The following is a 17911-nucleotide window of genomic DNA, read 5'->3' on the forward strand; positions in this document are numbered from 1 at the left end:
AACTCTAGTTATAAAAGATGATTTCTCAACAACAACAACACATCTGATATGAGGCATACAGGGAGGACTGTTTTCAGCATTCTGTAACTTGTATGCCCATATTAATAGTTTAGATAGGTCAAATGTGGTGACAGATTCCCTTTAAGCCAAATCACACTTAAAAACAAGTGTTAAAGGAAAACATGCCTGGCAGAAATGATGATCTACTGTCAGGTTCCCTTTAACGGATACAGATCCTCACCCTTGTGGCCAATCACTTCTATGGCAGATTCTCTTTCTCATGTTTTCTAGACCACTGCACCTTCACGAGCTAGTAAAATATCACATTCTAAAAACAAAGCCATAACAATGGAGTTGGGCCTCCTATTGTGGAACTCACAGCCGGTAAAAACAACTCGATAAAAAATATTTTATTTTGAACATTTTCTTTTATTTCTGCTGATATGTTGGTGAGATTGCGTATCTAACGTTAAGCAAGCTGAAATATATTAGGACACTGGCAATCACTTTCGATCAGTGTCATTGATTATACTACGGATCCAGGAGAGGATGCTGTTACTCAGACGAGTGTAGACGTTTGTGGTGTGCGGCGTTCCACATGGCTTGTACCCAAAAGAATTGATTCCTCTGAAAACTCCTTTACATATTAAGGGACTTCCCGAATCGCCCTAAAAGAATCATACAGTATATAAGTAAATAATTTTACAAGAGAAAAAAAAACAATTGTTGGACTGAAATGTAATTTTTTTTTCCAAGTCACGCCTCTTCCCCCTTTTCCTTATGTCTCTTACAGTAGAAATCAATGACCCATTATGTAGCTCTGTATATGGCAAATTCATACAGAATACATAAATTTTGCAAGAAGCATTCGACCTCCACCACCCTATATTCTCACTACGAAATCTCCTTTTCGACCTCCTGTCATTTGCCTTTCTTCCTACATATTCATACATGTACGTGATGCTTGGAATGGGAATAAATGGCATATCTCTATGTATAAAAATTAATGTGTGTGTGTATCACCAACCAATCACAAAGCATCTTTCATTTCACCAGAGCTGTTTAAAAGAAGCTGAGCTGTGATTGGTTGCTATGAACAACAGTTTTCCTTACAAGCAATCACTAAGCATCTCTCATTTCACCAGAGCTAGTTAAAAGAAGGTGAGCTGTGATTGGTTGCTATGAGCAAGTTTTCCCACTTGACAACACCTCAGCAGACACTGACATGGTGGGAGAAATCTAGCATCCCCGGGAACATAAGCTCCCAGCCATTGTCTACCCTCAGAAAGGCGCAGAGAGCACGACAGGTATGAATCCCCCCCTCCCGTGCCCATATACCATCACGCATCCTCCATCCCATAGGCACATCTTCCCTTTTAAAGGGATCATTGGTATGGAAGTCAGGGCAAATCCATCCAGCATTTTGGTTCTAACCCCAGGCCTTTCTTAAAGGGATCCCTTGTATGGAAGTTAGGGCAAATCCCTTAGCGCTCTGAATCTGACCCCAGGATTCTATTAAAAGGATCATTGGTATGCAAGTCAGGTCAAATCCACTCAGCGCTCTGGTTCTGATCCCAGGCTCTCTTAAAGGGATCCCCGGTAAGGAAGTTAGGGCAAATCCACTCTGCTCTCTGATTCTGACCCCAGGCCCCTCTTAAGGGATTCCCGGTACGGAAGTGAGGGCAAATCGAGTCTGCACTTTGGTACTGACCCCAGGCCTCTCTTAAAGGGATCTCCGGTATGGAAGTTAGGGTAAATCCCTCAGCGCTCTGATTCTCACCCCAGGCTTCTATTAAAGAGATCATTGGTATGGAAGTAAGGGCAAATCCACTCAGCACTCTGGTTCTGATGCCAGGCCTCTCTTAAAGGGATCCCTGGTATGGAAGTTAGGGCCATTCCACTCAGCACTCTGGTTCTGACCCCAGGCTGATGGGATGATGTGGGATATTAGGGGAAGTAGTCCAGTGGCTCTGGCTGACGGGATGATGTGGGATATTAGGGGTAGTAGTCCGGTGGCTATGGTTGATGGGATGATGTGGGATATTAGGGGTAGTAGTCTGGCGGCTGTGAAAGGATGATGTGGGATATTAGTAGTCCGGTGGCTCTGGCTGATGGGATGATGTGGGATATTTGGAGTAGTAGTCCGGCGGCTGTGATGGGATGATATGTGATATTAGTATTCCGGTAGCTCTGGCTGACAGGATGATGTGGGATATTATGGGTAGTAGTCCGGTAGCTCTGGCTGATGGGATGATGTGGGATGTTATAGTGAATGTGGCTATGCGGAGTGGGCGGGGCTCTACACTCAGCTTTATATATGTATAGATATAATCATTATAATTTGTTATAACTAATCGTAGTTAGTTACTATGCCCGGGCAGCGCCGGGCTCTTCAGCTAGTATTACATAAAATAGAAAAGAAGTTTTTCATATATTTTCTATAACTAAGACACCTGTTCTCAGGATCATTGGGGCTCCCAGTAAACAGACAACACCATTATAGATTTTTGACCTTTCCACTGTATATGAAGGGATATTACCAAGGGACAATGGGTTTAAATAGTGAATAATCCACCAATAGGCTCACCTCTTTGGGAGCAGAGGGATCATTATACAAAAGAGCAAAGCGGTTTTAGAGGGCACAATATACCAAGGTGTTATGGGATCTGTAGGGGTGTCAGCACAATGGCCTAGAACCTAGGTTCCTATGGTGGGTGTTCGGTCTAAACGCTCTATAGGGAGAGGGTCCTCATTCTATCTAATAGGGGCTAAAAGCTCTATAGGGAGAGCTGCCCCATTCTCGTAAGTGCATGGGATCTATGAGGGGATGTACAATCTCATTTTCTTTCTGTTGTTAAGATAAGGAGATGCGTGGCTCTCTTGGGGCCAAGCAGGAAATGAGCAGCGGCATCAGGCCTCTTTGTTACATTTTTTCTTCATCCTTGATGGAGGTACCTGCCACAATGACCTGATAATGTCTTTATAGTATTCAAAAATCAGTAATAGATATTAGGCGTTGCCCGGACTAGTTGACTACTGTGTCCATATAATATCTACAACCATTTGTCCACTTTACATCCCTAATTCGTACATTGCAAAATCTCCTACACAGAAGATTAATTCTGCCTCTACTAATAGAACAGCTCTTTACAGACATTATCATCACTGTCCCAATTGGCACTCCCTATCTAAATTCCCTATCATTATGTCTTGGATTGTTGAAGGAAACTGGAGAAGATGCAAACTACTTGCGGATATTGTCCTTGGTGGGAACCAGGATTCCAGCGCTATAAAGCAACAGTGCTAATCATTGAGCCACCACGATGGCCATTATAGAACACATGTCTTATTCTACTGTTTTGAGTGCCTTACACCATTGGTATCCAATGGAAATAAACAGCGGAGGTCGCTTTTAACAGACAATAAGCAGAGGTCTTGGAAAGCACGTTAAATTGTAATTACATTGGAAAAATACTGTATATAACTTTTTTTAAAGACTCTAAAAAAGCATCCAGTGATCTGAACATTGCTATGATCGATGGACCCATGCATTGGAAATCTTATTGGAAAACTTATCAAAATTGTTGTAGCTTTTACAGGACATTAGTACAGTCTACCACCGAATGACTTAGAGGAGATCGGAGCAGTGAAACAATGGGAGCTGCTGAGTTTTTGTCCTTGGTCTGCTCTGCAAACATCAGGAACTGGCACAATTTTCTACAGAACCTTACCTTGCACGTGTCTTTTTTGTCGGTTCCCACAGAAGTGCATATCATATTATCTGAAATTACATATTTGTGCCTCCAGATCTTCTTGCATTGTTCTCTATCAAAAATAGTGACATTGACCTCTCTCAATGTGTCTGAAAACTTGCTGTTTTCAGTCTGCCCCCATCCTGCTACTTGGCAAACTGTGTCTGCCTTAACATCTTCATCATTGTTTGGTAGCGGCAAAATATCTACTGCTGGACCGAGCTCTGCATCCCGAGACAGCTGAAAAAAAAGAGTGAAAATCAATTAAATAATAAAAAAATCACCAGTAAATTTACGGTAAATTGTACATAAGAAATGCTCGCCTAATCTTTTGATTAATTTCATAGTAATAACATACAAGAGTTTTTCACTAAGGCGTGGTTTCATCCAGCAATTTTTGCCAATTTTCTTGTAAAACTGCATGAAATGTTGCAACATTTTTGTGCAACTCATAGTTAAGTCATAGTTATATAACCTTTTTGCAAGTTATTATGATTTTATCCAAGTCCCGTCTACAGATGGGTGGACACCTGGATGTTCGAGTCTGGCAAGTTCGGCCAAACAGTTATAAAAAGTTAGGGTTCGTGTGTTGAACAGTTTTGAGACCCGCACCCGGACCCCATTCACTTGAATGGGGGGCCCGTACATCCAGTGTTTGCTGTGCTGTTATGTGCATGACAGCGTGGCAAACACCGCTTCTGATCTGCAGGGAAATCATCCCCGCCGGTCAGGAAGACGCAGTTCCCATGCTGTCAAAAGACAACGGGAGCTCTCAGCTGTGATCGGAGGTATAAAGCTCACCTCGGGTCACTGGTGTCAGCTGATGGGACTACTGCTCCCGTCATCCGACACCTGCTACCGCTAATTTCAGTGAGAGCAGGAGCGGCGGATGGGAGTATTCATTAGCCGCTCCTGCACTGTAAATAAACAATTTTTTTAAAAAGCGGCGTGGGTTCCCCTGTAGTTTTGCTAACCAGCAAGGCAAAACTCACAGCTGGGGGCTGCAACCCTCAGCTGTCAGCTTCAGCAAGGCTGGTTATCAAGAATAGAGGGGTCCCCAAGCTGTTTTTTTTAATTATTTAAATAAATAATCAAAAAAACTGTGTGAGGTCCCCACCATTTTTGACAAACAACCTTACTAAAACAGACAGCTGGAGACTGGTATTCTCAGGCTGGTAAGGGGCCATGGATATTAGCCCCCCAGCCTAAAAATAGCAGCCCACAGCTGCCCAGAAAAGGCACATCTATTAGATGTGCCAATTCTGGTGCTTTGCCTTTTTGCTCTTCTCACTTACCCTGTAGTGGTGGCAAGTGGGGTTCATATTTGTGGGGTTGATGTCACCTTTGTATTGTCAGGTAACATCAAGCCCACAGCTAGTAATGGAGAAGCGTCTATAAGACACCTATCCATTACTAATCCTATAGTTGTCTGGTAAATAAAGGCACAGCCAGAATAAAGTCTTTTATTTGAAATAAGACAAAACACATTTTTCCATTTTTATTTAAACTCCTAAATCCAACAAAGCCCTCATTCTCCTGTAACTAAAGTAAAATAAAAAAACAATATAGCATACCTGTCCATCATTCTGTCCCATGCCGTAATCCATGTCTGGGGGATAAACACTGGTGACTGAACTGCTGCGAGCGCAGCCTCAGAGACCGGTGGTGACATCATAGAGGTTACGTCCGGTCTCTGAGATCCCCCTACCACCATGAGAAAAACTCTCAAGGTGCTAGCAGGGATGTCACCGAGGTCACCGCAGCCAAATCCGAACAGTAACACGGGCTTCCTGGTGAAGTCTGTGTTCGGTGTATGTACCTGAACAGTTGTAGTGCTCAGATATTACTGACCATCGGGAACCCATATTGGTACTACCAGTAGAGACTTAGAAGATATATTATTAGATATACAAAGTTACTGAAAAGCTATCTTACAGAATAGAGCAACTATAGATTATTTGTTATTAATTCACTATCATAGATGTCAAGAGTTTGAAAGTATGTGTTGGTTTAACTTGCCAGATCATATCCAGGATTTTCAATCTCAGATAGACCAGTTAAATGATAGCATTGATTACATCACACAAAGTAATGGTAAATGGTTGGATTGATTATTTTCCTGGTTGCCCGATTTTGGTTATTTACGCTATATTTTAGGAGTAATTTTTGTTATAATCTGTACTTGTATTGCCTTATGCTGCTGTATCCTTCTCTCATATCAATGTGTCATTTATCTGCTGAGGCTATTCTCTTGGGATATGGCATTGCATATAAAGGATATATGGTTTCCTGATGGTCAAGGGTGGATTGTAGTGCTAAGATATTAAAGGGAACCTGTCACCCTCCTGGACGTTTTAACTAAAAGAGCCACCTTCTGCAGCACTAAGGCTGCATTCTGTGAAGGTGGCTCTTCCGTTTCTGACCCCCAGTAATACCAAAATATTAACTTTTATAAATAGGTCCTCATACCTGTAATGCGTCCCATAGGTATGGTGTGTCCCCCTGAAGCAGCCACCTCCCCACCGTCAATCATGTCTTTGTAGCTTCTGTGCCCCGCCTCCCATAGCCATCCATCAAGCTCCTGTGCTGCCTTCTGTGCCCTGCCTCCCATAGCCGTCCATCATGCCCCTGCTCTGCTTCTGTTCCCCGCCTCCTTCTGTCTCCTATGCCGGCGCCTGCTCTGTGAAAACAGTTCTCGGGCATGGTCAGTGTGCGCTGCACGTGAACTGACATCAGGCGATCACGCCTGCGTGTTGTGGAGACTCCAGATCCTGCCCCACAGTGTGTGTGTTATGATGTATTCACACTGCGGGGCTGGAAATCTGAAAATACCAGCCTGCCCACTACCATGATCAGGCACATGGCAGAAAACCACCTGACTTTGTTGGCCGAACACCAGGCTCCAGGAACAGTGTCTGTGGGTGATACCACTGTTTCTTCCACTGTTGCAAGTAAATCCCCTGTCCATGGTGCATGTGAAGATGGCTCCTACCCTACATCTGTCATTGCACACAAACTTAAATAGCACTATCAACAAGCACGTCCACGTTCTTGTCCCAGCGCAGCATTCAGTTGTCCATACCCCAGTCCTTTGAACGCAAGCAGAAATATCCAGTCAACGCCCCAAAGAACACAGTACTAAATTCACACATTTCTTGTCTGTTTGCGGTCAAAATGTTGCCTTTTAGCCTCGTGGAGACGGAAGCTTTCTGCAACCTGATTTCGGCGTCCATCTAAAAAAGGACTCTGTCCCCAGCTGTCACGGCACTACACAAGCATGTGTCCCACTACACTACCCGGGCCCTCAACCACGCTGTTACTGGGAAAGTCCATCTAACCATGGACACATGGACAAGTGCTTGTGGGCAGGGACGGTACATCTCGCTGACGGCACACTTGTTTAAGGTAATGGAAGCCGGTACCCAGTCGGACATTGTGATGAAACACGTCCTCCCGACGCCGAGGATTGCGGGACCTACATCAATCACGCTTGCCCCCAGTCTACAGCTCATGCACCTCCTCCTCTTCAGCCTCCATCTATGAAATGAACACATCAGTCACAAGCTGGAAGCACTGCAGCACTGCCTCAGCCAAGCAGCAACAGGCTGTGCTGAAGTTAATATGCTTAGGTGACAAACCGCACAATGCTGAAGAGTTGTGGATAGCTCTGAAAGAGCAGGCAGATGTGTGGCTGACATTGCTGAACCTACAGCCAGGCATGGTCATGTGTGAAAATGGCCGGAACCTGGTGGCGGCTCTGAGGCGAGGAGATCTCACACACATTCCATGCCTGGCCCATGTGCTTAACCACATTGTTCAACGGTTTCTCAAAAGCGGCCCGGAGCTGTCGGATTTGCTTGTCAAAGTATGCCGCCCTGCTTGCCCATTTTAGAAAGTTAGCTACAGCTTTTTTTTTTCAAGCCTGCATCCCACCGGTCTGCAACCTGCCCGAGGATGGGGAGGAGAATCCTCTCCTGGACATGCTGGCCCAAGCCAAGGCCGGAGGGTCTATCGAGGACATGGAGATAAGCGATTTGTTAACCGTACCCCAGTGGTCGCAGCTGTTGGCCACTCTGGAACTCTTCCGGGCCGTGTTCTCCAACTGACCGGGGAGGACGGAGGTAGCGGTTCACGAGGTGGACACCGGGAATCATGCACCACTACGGCGAAGGCCTGAATGAATCTCTGAGGAGGTACAGCAGGTTATGCGCCGAGAGATCGATGAGATGTTACAGCTGGGGGTGATTCGACAGTCCAAGAGCGCGTGGGCCTCACCTGTAGTCCTCGTGCCTAAAAAGGACCAGACCACCCGGTTCTGCGCGGACCTACAGGGGGCTCAACGCCATCAGAACCTCTGATGTACACCCGATGCCGTGCATCAAGCATCTGCTTGAACGGTTGGCGAACGTAAAATACATATCCATTGTGGATTTGAGTCGGGGATACTGGTAGATTCCCCTCAGTCCTGCGGCGCAGGAGAGATCTGCCTTTATCACCCCCTTTGGACTGTACGAGTCCACGGTCATGCCCTTCAGCATGAAAAATGCCCCTGCCACTTTCCAGAGGATTGTCAGCCACCTGCTCCAGGGACTGGAGGAGTACGCAGTGACGTACCTGGATGACATTGCTGTCTTCAGTTCCAACTGGGAGGAACACCTTCAGCATCTCCAGGAGCATCTTGAAGCATCTTCACCAGGCAGGCATGACCATCAAGCCGGGAAAGTGCTAGATGGGCATGAGCAAGGTCCACTACCTGGGGCATCGTGTAGGCGGGGGTTACATGAGTCCGGAGCTGGAGAAAGTGAACGCAATTGTGTCCTGGCCCACCCCAAGGACCAAGAAACAGGTGATGTCCTTCTTGGGCACTGCAGGCTACTATAGGCGGTTCGTACAGGACTATAGTGTCCTTGCAAAACCCTTGACGGACCTCACCAAGCGGAGTCTGCCCCAAACAGTCAACTGGACAGATTGCTGTGAGGCGGCCTTCCGAGCTTTGAAAACAGCCCTGTGCAGCTCTCCAGTGCTGAAAGCAGTTGACAGCAGTCGCCCGTTCCTGGTACAGCCCGACGCCAGCGAGTTTGGCCTCGGTGCTGTGCTCAGCCAGGTGGACTTGGGGAACCAGGAGCACCCTGTGTTTGTACCTGAGTCGGAAACTTTTGCTGAGGGAAGTGGCATACTCCAGCATCAAGAAGGAGTGCCTGGCCATGGTCTGGGCACTGCAACGTTTGCAGCCCTACCTGTACGGGCGCACCTTCACTGTGGTAACCGACCACAACCCTCTGAGCTGGCTGCACACAGTGTTCGGAACCAATGGAAGGTTGCTATGCTGGAGCCTTGCCCTTCAGCAGTACGACTTTACTGTACAACACAAGAAGGGTCGCGAGCATGGAAATGCCGATGGGTTGTCCAGCAGGGGCGAACCTGCGGCTGTGCATCACTGGCTCCCTAAGCGCACTCAAAAAGGGGGAGGTGTAATGATAATGTAAGATATGACTTCTCCGGAACATTCCAGAATCTTCCATTCCCTACACTACAGATGAGACTTTTGCCTGTCAGCACCTTCCTCACCCACAGCTCACACACACCAGTGTAACACAACTTGTAAGATGAGACAGCAGCCTCTGGCTGCTTCCTGCTAACCCCCCGGCAGGCCGGTACAGACCCCCGCAGCCTGCACAGACCCCCGAACAGTCGGTACAGACCACCGGCAGGCCGGTACAGATACCCAGGCAGTCGGCACAGCCCCCCGGCAGGCCGGTAGAGACCCCCGGCAGTCCGCTCAGACCCCCGGACAGTCGGTACAGACCACCGGCAGGCCAGCACAGCCCCCCGGCAGGCCGGTACAGACCCCCGCAGCCTGCACAGACCCCCGGACAGTCGGTACAGACCACCGGCAGGCCGGCACAGACCCCCGGCAGGCCGGTACAGACCCCCTGCAGTCCGCACAGACCCCCGGGCAGTCGGCACAGACCCCCGGGCAGTCGGTACAGACCACCGGCAGGCCGGCACAGCCCCCCGGGAGGCCGGTACAAACCCCCGGCAGTCCGCACAGACCCCCGGCAGTCCGCTCAGACCCCGGACAGTCGGTACAGACCACCGGCAGGCCGGCACAGCCCCCCCGGCAGGCCGGTACAGACCCCCGCAGCCTGCACAGACCCCCGGATAGTCGGTACAGACTACCGGCAGGCCGGCACAGCCCCCCGGCAGGTCGGTACAGACCCCCGGGCAGTCGGCACAGACCCCCGGGCAGTCGGCACAAGACCACCGGGAGGCCGGTACGGACCACCGGTAGTCCGCACAGACCCCCGGGCAGTCGGCACAGACCCCCGGCAGGCCGGTACAGAACCCCGGGCAGTCGGCATAGACCCCCCAGAAGGCCCGAACTGACGGCGCATCATGATGCGCACAGACCGCGCATCATGATGACGTCATTTCGGCAGCCAATCAGAGCCACAGCAGTGGCTCTTTGCATTATGGGAACTTCCGATTCCGATATCCGATATTGAAAAAATATCGGTACTCGTTATCGGAATTCCGATACAGCGAATATCGGCCGATACCTGCAGTATCGGAATGCTCAACACTAGTAGTATGTATGTATGTTGCATGCATGTGGTATATATGTAGTATGCATGTAGTATATATGTTGTATATGTAGTATGCATGTTGCATGCATGTAGTATATATGTATGTTGCATGCATGTAGTATATATGTGGTATATATGTAGTATGCATGTTGCATGCATGTAGTATATATGTAGTATGTATGTTGCATGCATGTAGTATGTATGTAGCATGTATGTAGTATGTATGTAACATGTAGTATGTATGTAGTATGTATTTTTTTTTTTTTACATTCAACACATAGGTCGGATGATGGGACTACTACTGTCCCATCATTGGCTAATGTGTCAATCACCGTCATGGTAGCAGGCATCGCCCGATGGGACTTGTAGTCCCATCGGACAATGCCTGCACAGACCCCCGCAGCCTGCACAGTCCCCCGGACAGTCGGCACAGCCCCCCGGCAGGCCGGTACAGCCCCCCGGCAGGCCGGTACAGACCCCCGGCAGTCCGCTCAGACCCCCGGACAGTCGGTACAGACCACCGGCAGGCCGGCACAGCCCCCCGGCAGGCCGGTGCAGCCCCCCGGCAGGCCGGTACAGACCCCCGGCAGTCCGCTCAGACCCCCGGACAGTCGGTACAGACCACCGGCAGGCCGGTACAGACCCCCGCAGCCTGCACAGACCCCCGGACAGTCGGTACAGACCACCGGCAGGCCAGCATAGCCCCCCGGCAGGTCGGTACAGACCCCCGGCAGTCCGCTCAGACCCCCGGACAGTCGGTACAGACCACCGGCAGGCCGGCACAGCCCCCCGGCAGGACGGTACAGACCCCCGCAGCCTGCACAGACCCCCGGACAGTCGGTACAGACCACCGGGCAGTCGGCACAGACCCCCGGACAGTCAGCACAGACCCCCGGTATATGTGGTATATATGTAGTATGCATGTTGCATGCATGTAGTATATATGTGGTATATGTGTAGTATGCATGTTGCATGCATGTGGTATATATGCAGTATGTATGTTGCATGCATGTAGTATATATGTTGCATGTATGTAGCATGTATGTAGTATGTATGTAGCATGTAGTATGTATGTAGTATGGTTTTTTTTTTGTACATTCAACACATTAGCCGGATGATGGGACTACTACTGTCCCATCATTGGCTAATGTGTCAATCACCGTCATGGTAGCAGGCATCGCCCAATGGGACTTGTAGTCCCATCGGACGATGCCTGCACAGACCCCCGGACAGTCGGCACAGCCCCCCGGCAGGCCAGCACAGCCCCCCGGCAGGCCGGTACAGACCCCCGGCAGGCCGCTCAGACCCCCGGACAGTCGGTACAGACCACCGGCAGGCCGGCACAGCCCCCCGGCAGGCCGGTACAGACCCCCGGCAGTCCGCTCAGACCCCCGGACAGTCGGTACAGACCACCGGCAGGCCGGCACAGCCCCCCGGAAGGCCGGTACAGACCCCCGCAGCCTGCACAGACTCCCGGACAGTCGGTACAGACCACCGGCAGGCCGGCACAGCCCCCCGGCAGGCCGGTACAGACCCCCGGGCAGTCGGCACAGACCCCCGGACAGTCGGCACAGCCCCCCGGGATATGTGGTATATATGTAGTATGCATGTTGCATGCATGTAGTATATATGTGGTATATGTGTAGTATGCATGTTGCATGCATGTGGTATATATGCAGTATGTATGTATGTTGCATGCATGTAGTATATATGTTGCATGTATGTAGCATGTATGTAGTATGTATGTAGCATGTAGTATGTATGTAGTATGTTTTTTTTTTTTTTGTGTGCATTCAACACATTAGCCGGATGATGGGACTACTACTGTCCCATCATTGGCCAATGTGTCAATCACCGTCATGGTAGCAGGCATCGCCCGATGGGACTTGTAGTCCCATCGGACGATGCCTGCACAGACCCCCGGACAGTCGGCACAGCCCCCCGGCAGGCCAGCACAGCCCCCCGGCAGGCCGGTACAGACCCCCGGCAGGCCGCTCAGACCCCCGGACAGTCGGTACAGACCACCGGCAGGCCGTCACAGCCCCCCGGCAGGCCGGTACAGACCCCCGGCAGTCCGCTCAGACCCCCGGACAGTCGGTACAGACCACCGGCAGGCCGGCACAGCCCCCCGGGAGGCCGGTACAGACCCCCGCAGCCTGCACAGACTCCCGGACAGTCGGTACAGACCACCGGCAGGCCGGCACAGCCCCCCGGCAGGCCGGTACAGACCCCCGGGCAGTCGGCACAGACCCCCGGACAGTCGGCACAGCCCCCCGGGATATGTGGTATATATGTAGTATGCATGTTGCATGCATGTAGTATATATGTGGTATATGTGTAGTATGCATGTTGCATGCATGTGGTATATATGCAGTATGTATGTATGTTGCATGCATGTAGTATATATGTTGCATGTATGTAGCATGTATGTAGTATGTATGTAGCATGTAGTATGTATGTAGTATGTTTTTTTTTTTGTGTGCATTCAACACATTAGCCGGATGATGGGACTACTACTGTCCCATCATTGGCCAATGTGTCAATCACCCTCATGGTAGCAGGCATCGCCCGATGGGACTTGTAGTCCCATCGGACGATGCCTGCACAGACCCCCGCAGCCTGCACAGACCCCCGGACAGTCGGCACAGCCCCCCGGCAGGCCAGCACAGCCCCCGGCAGGCCGGTACAGACCCCCGGCAGGCCGGTACAGACCCCCGGACAGTCGGTACAGACCACCGGCAGGCTGGCACAGCCCCCCGGCAGGCCGGTACAGACCCCCGGCAGTCCGCTCAGACCCCCGGACAGTCGGTACAGACCACCGGCAGGCCGGCACAGCCCCCCGGCAGGCCGGTACAGACCCCCGGCAGGCCGGTACAGACCCCCGGACAGTCGGTACAGACCACCGGCAGGCCGGTACAGACCCCCGCAGCCTGCACAGAGCCCCGGGCAGTCGGCACAGACCACCGGCAGGCTGGCACAGCCCCCCGGGAGGCCGGTACGGACCCCCGGCAGTCGGCACAGACCCCCGGGCAGTTGGCACAGACCCCCGGCAGGCCGGTACAGAACCCCGGGCAGTCGGCATAGACCCCCCGGAAGGCCTGAACTGACGGCGCATCATGATGTGCACAGACCGCGCATCATGATGACGTCATTTTGGCAGCTAATCAGAGCCACAGCAGTGGCTCTTTGCATTACGGGAACTTCCGATTCCGATATCCGATATTGAAAAAATATCGGTACTCGGTATCGGAATTCCGATACAGCGAATATCGGCCGATACCCGATATTTGCAGTATCGGAATGCTCAACACTATGTACGAAGTAATATATGGGGCCCATTATACTGTACGGAGCATTATATGGTGCCCATTATACTGTATGAAGTAATATATGGTGCACATTATACTGTATGCAGTAATATATGGTGCACATTATACTGTATGCAGTAATATATGGTGCCCATTATACTGTATGAAGTAATATATGGGGCCCTTTATATTGTTTGAAGTAATATATGAGGCCCATTATACTGTATGAAGTAATATATGGGGCCCATTATACTGTACGAAGTAATATATGGGGCCCATTATACTGTATAGAGCATTATATGGGGCCTATTATACTGTACGAAGTAATATATGGGGCCCATTATGCTGTATGGAGCATTATATGGGGCCCATTATACTGTACGAAGTAATATATGGGGCACATAATACTGTATGGAGCATTATGTGGGGATAGGGGATGACTTTCTGTTTGTTGTGGATCTGACCCCCCTGATCCTGGGAAACATAGCCTTGAAGAGCACAATGTAAATGGAGCTGTGTTCAGTCATATGCACTGTGGTGCCATTCACATGTGGCTCTTCAAATAACTCCTTAAAGAGAGTGATGAGGGGACAACAAAGTAGAGCAAAAATTCACTGATCGGGGTGAGGAGTGTTATAGTTTGTGGGCTGGTGGGATTTGTGTGGCAGGGCTGCATTTTTGTCCCAATCCGGCCCTGTGCCAGGCCTTCTATTGCCATTAATGACCCTTGTTCTGGATACTTCTGTGTTGTTCTTCTATGTGCGTGTGATGCCGCTGACATCCTTGTGTTTGGACACCTTTTTTTTTTTTCTATTTATCTAAATCAAAATGTCCACTACTATACTCAGTTTTACAGGATAGATATGAGAATTTACTTTGTGTGTGTGTGGGGGGAGCGTCATTTTGCTGTTTGCCTCAGGCAGCAGAGAGGCTAGGTTCACCCCTGATTGCATTGGTTGTCCATCTAGGTATTTGTTGTATTTTTTGTAGGCACCAACTGCGTCTTCCTTTCTTACAAACACAACCTCTGCAACTTCGGAACTCAACAAGCAGGTGCGCTTCAAGGCACCGCATAAACAGAAAAGCTCCACGATATCTTCCTCTGTGACTCTTGGATGCAAATTATTAATGGTCATTTTTGTGCCTTCTAAAGAGCTATAGACAGACTCTTTATGAGAGGGCCCTACTGATGAACTGGCCTCCTTTGTGACAATTGTCCGTGACACGTTGGTTAGAGCCTTTGTGTGCAATAAAGGTGGTGATTGGCGAAGTGATGTGCTGAGTAGACATGGGAGCTGTGTATGCAGCATTCTTGTCAGGAACACCGCACTGAACTTGCTCACTGAGCCAGTGTGCGTGTCCTGAGTAAAGCGAACTGTGCTCAAAGATACCTGTGGAGCGGGCAGCAGCCAAGTAGATGCGTACTTCAGAACAGCAGGACCTGAAGCACATGACTGCTAGGGGCGTGGCCTAAACTCCTGAGAGCTAGGAGCTCCAGACATTAACCCCTGACGTGCAGCTCAAAAACCTGCACTGGGATCATGACAGTACCCCCCCCTCAACGGGGGGCCTCTGGACCCCCAGGCTTCCCCAGGTACTTGGCATGGAAAGCCCGAACCAGGCGATCTGCATGTACAGAGCGAGCAGGGACCCATGAGCGCTCCTCTGGTCCATATCCCTTCCAGTGGACCAGGTACTGCAAAGAGCGGCACAGCCGCCGAGAGTCCACAATATGTCCGACCTCATACTCCAATTGACCCTCCACCAGCACTGGAGGAACAACAGGCTCGGAGTCCTCTTTGACAGACCCTACGGATTTCAACAGAGATTTATGGAGCACATTGATATTTTTAAGGAGGCGGGGAGATGCAACCTATATGCCACTGGGTTGACTATCTCCATAATCTCGTACGGACCAAAGAACTTTGGTCCCAACTTAGCTGATGGTACCTTTAAGTTGGTTTATGTGTGGAAAGCCAAACCTTCTCTCCCTCCTAAAACATGTCTCCCGAGGCTCTCTTTTTGTCAGCAAAATATTTGTACCTCCCCTGGGCCCGAGAGATATTACGCTGGACTTCAGCCCAGAGGTTTTTAACCGTTGAACGGACCCCTCTACCCCTGGACAACCGGAATCCACCCATGAAAACTCCTCAAAATGCGGATTAAACCCATAGTTAATCAGGAATGGGGACATGTTGGTGGACTGACTCACCCGGTTGTTAAAAGCGAATTCCGCCAACGGTAACGCATCACACCAATCCTCCTGTCTGGCGGAGGTCAGACACCTGAGAATTTGTTCCAGGGATTGATTGGTGCGTTCTGTCTGACCATTACTCTCCGGGTGATATGCCGAAGAGAAGGAGAGTGAGATGCCCAATTTCATACAGAACGCCCTCCAAAATTTGGCCACAAACTGCACACCTCTGTCAGACACAACATTCAGGGGTACCCCATGCAATCTGACCACATGCTGCACAAACAACCTTGACAATGTTTCTGCTGAGGGTAATGCTGCCAAGGGAATGAAATTGGCCTGTTTAGAAAACCTATCCACCACCACCCAGATCACGGTATTGCCCCTGGAAGGTGGAAGGCTGGTAAAAAAATCCATGGAAAGATGAGTCCATGGCCTATCAGGAACCGGTAAAGGTATGAGTTCCCCAGCCGGCCGGTTATGCGAGCTTTTGGAACGGGCACACATGCCACAAGCAGAAACACATTTCTTGACATCGGACCTTAGTGATGGCCACCAAAAACCCCTGGCTACTGCCTCTCTAGTGGCTGTGATACCTGGATGAGCACTCAGCCTAGACTCATGAAACTCCTACAGAAGTCTGGCCTGGTTGCCGGAGCTAGGGCCTGAGCCCTTAGAATTTCTTGTTCCAACTCAGTTGAGACCTCCGCCACTACCACCCCTGGGGGAAGAATGGAGGACGGCGGCTCAGGGGGAGACACTGGGTCAAAACTTCTGGACAGGGCATCTGCTTTAACATTTTTGGACCCCAGTCGAAAAGTAATGGAGAACTGAAATCGTGAAAAAAAAGTGACAAACGGGCTTATCTAGGAGTAAGCCTCTTAGCAGATTCAAGGTATGCCAAATTTTTGTGATCCGTGAAAACCGTGATAGGGTGAGCCACCCCTTCCAAAAAGTGCCTCCATTCCTCAAACGCCAGCTTGACCGCAAGAAGTTCGCTATTGCCTACATCATAGTTTTTCTCGGCTGAAGAGAATTTCTTGGAGAAGAAGGCACAGGGTTTGAGATTGGTAAGGGTGGCCGGACCCTGGGACAGCACAGCCCCCACCCCCACTTCATAAGCATCCACCTCCACAATGAATGGTTTGGACGGGTCTGGTTGTACCAACACCGGGGCAGACATGAAACATTTCTTAATAGCTGAGAAGGACTCCTTAACGAGTACAGACAATTTTTTTTACATCAGCGCCCTTCTGGGTAAGATCCGTGAGTGGTTTAACCACTTGTGAGAAACCTTTAATGAATCTTCGATAATAGTTTGCAAATCCTAAGAAGCGCTGGAGCCCTTTGAGATCTTGAGGCTGAACTGTTGTGAGTTCATTTTCCCCTCCGTCACTGAGGCCTGGTGAACTCCCTATTCTAGTGAAGGAAGGTAGTGAGCCTGATTATCAGGCACCTGGGACTAATGAAGACGATTGGCTGAGTGAAGTCACTGACTGGATTTAAGGCAGCCTACGCCCTTTCTGCCCTGCGGGTGATTTCTCTGTGGACTCTTGGACACCAGTCTGATTCCTGCTCTCCTAAAGCTAAGTTTTCTGTTTTGCCTTTTTGCATTTAAGATTTGTTTTTGTTTTTCTTGCTTTTTGGATTCTGCCACTCCCTGCTGGAGTGTGCAGTGTTCCGTTAGCTCTGTCTTCGGAAAGTACCTGAGTGCTGATTTAGTTTTTGAAGCTTAGTTGCTTCGGGGCCATTTTTATATCAGCTTGTTGGCTTTTGTCTCTGATAGGGTTTTGGCAGATTGCAGACAGCAGCCTTCCTATCCGTTCCTATCTAGGTAGTTTTTGGGCCCCGTCTTTGCTCAGTCTGTCTTTCTGTCTGTGTAAGTGTTTTCATCTTGCTTCACCGTCATTATATGTGGGGGGCTGCCTATTGCTTTGTGGTCTGCTCTGGGGCAGTTAGATTTCCCCTTTCCTTCTTTAGGCCTATGTATCTCTCCGGCTGTGATCGAGGGGTCTAGGTCATCGTAGGAACCCCCCACGGCTACTGCTAGTTGTGTTGATAGGTTCAGGG

The 17911-nt window shown here is 49.8% G+C and overlaps 1 protein-coding gene across 1 annotated transcript in view; it reads right to left on the reverse strand.

The window, feature by feature from the left end:
• Positions 1-395: 395 nt before the first annotated feature.
• Positions 396-17911, reverse strand: part of LOC141072652 (granzyme A-like) — a 64324-nt gene continuing 46808 nt past the window's right edge. The window contains exons 4-5 of the mRNA XM_073559950.1: positions 3732-3992; positions 396-668 (exon numbers count right to left, since the gene is read on the reverse strand). Coding sequence (XP_073416051.1) covers positions 504-668; positions 3732-3992 — 426 coding nt within the window. The 3' untranslated portion in view covers positions 396-503. The remainder of the gene's footprint in view (positions 669-3731; positions 3993-17911) is intronic.

This window comes from Dendrobates tinctorius, unplaced genomic scaffold (assembly GCF_039654945.1).
Source record: "Dendrobates tinctorius isolate UK_male_01 unplaced genomic scaffold, ASM3965494v1 ptg000285l, whole genome shotgun sequence".
NCBI lineage: Eukaryota > Metazoa > Chordata > Amphibia > Anura > Dendrobatidae > Dendrobates > Dendrobates tinctorius.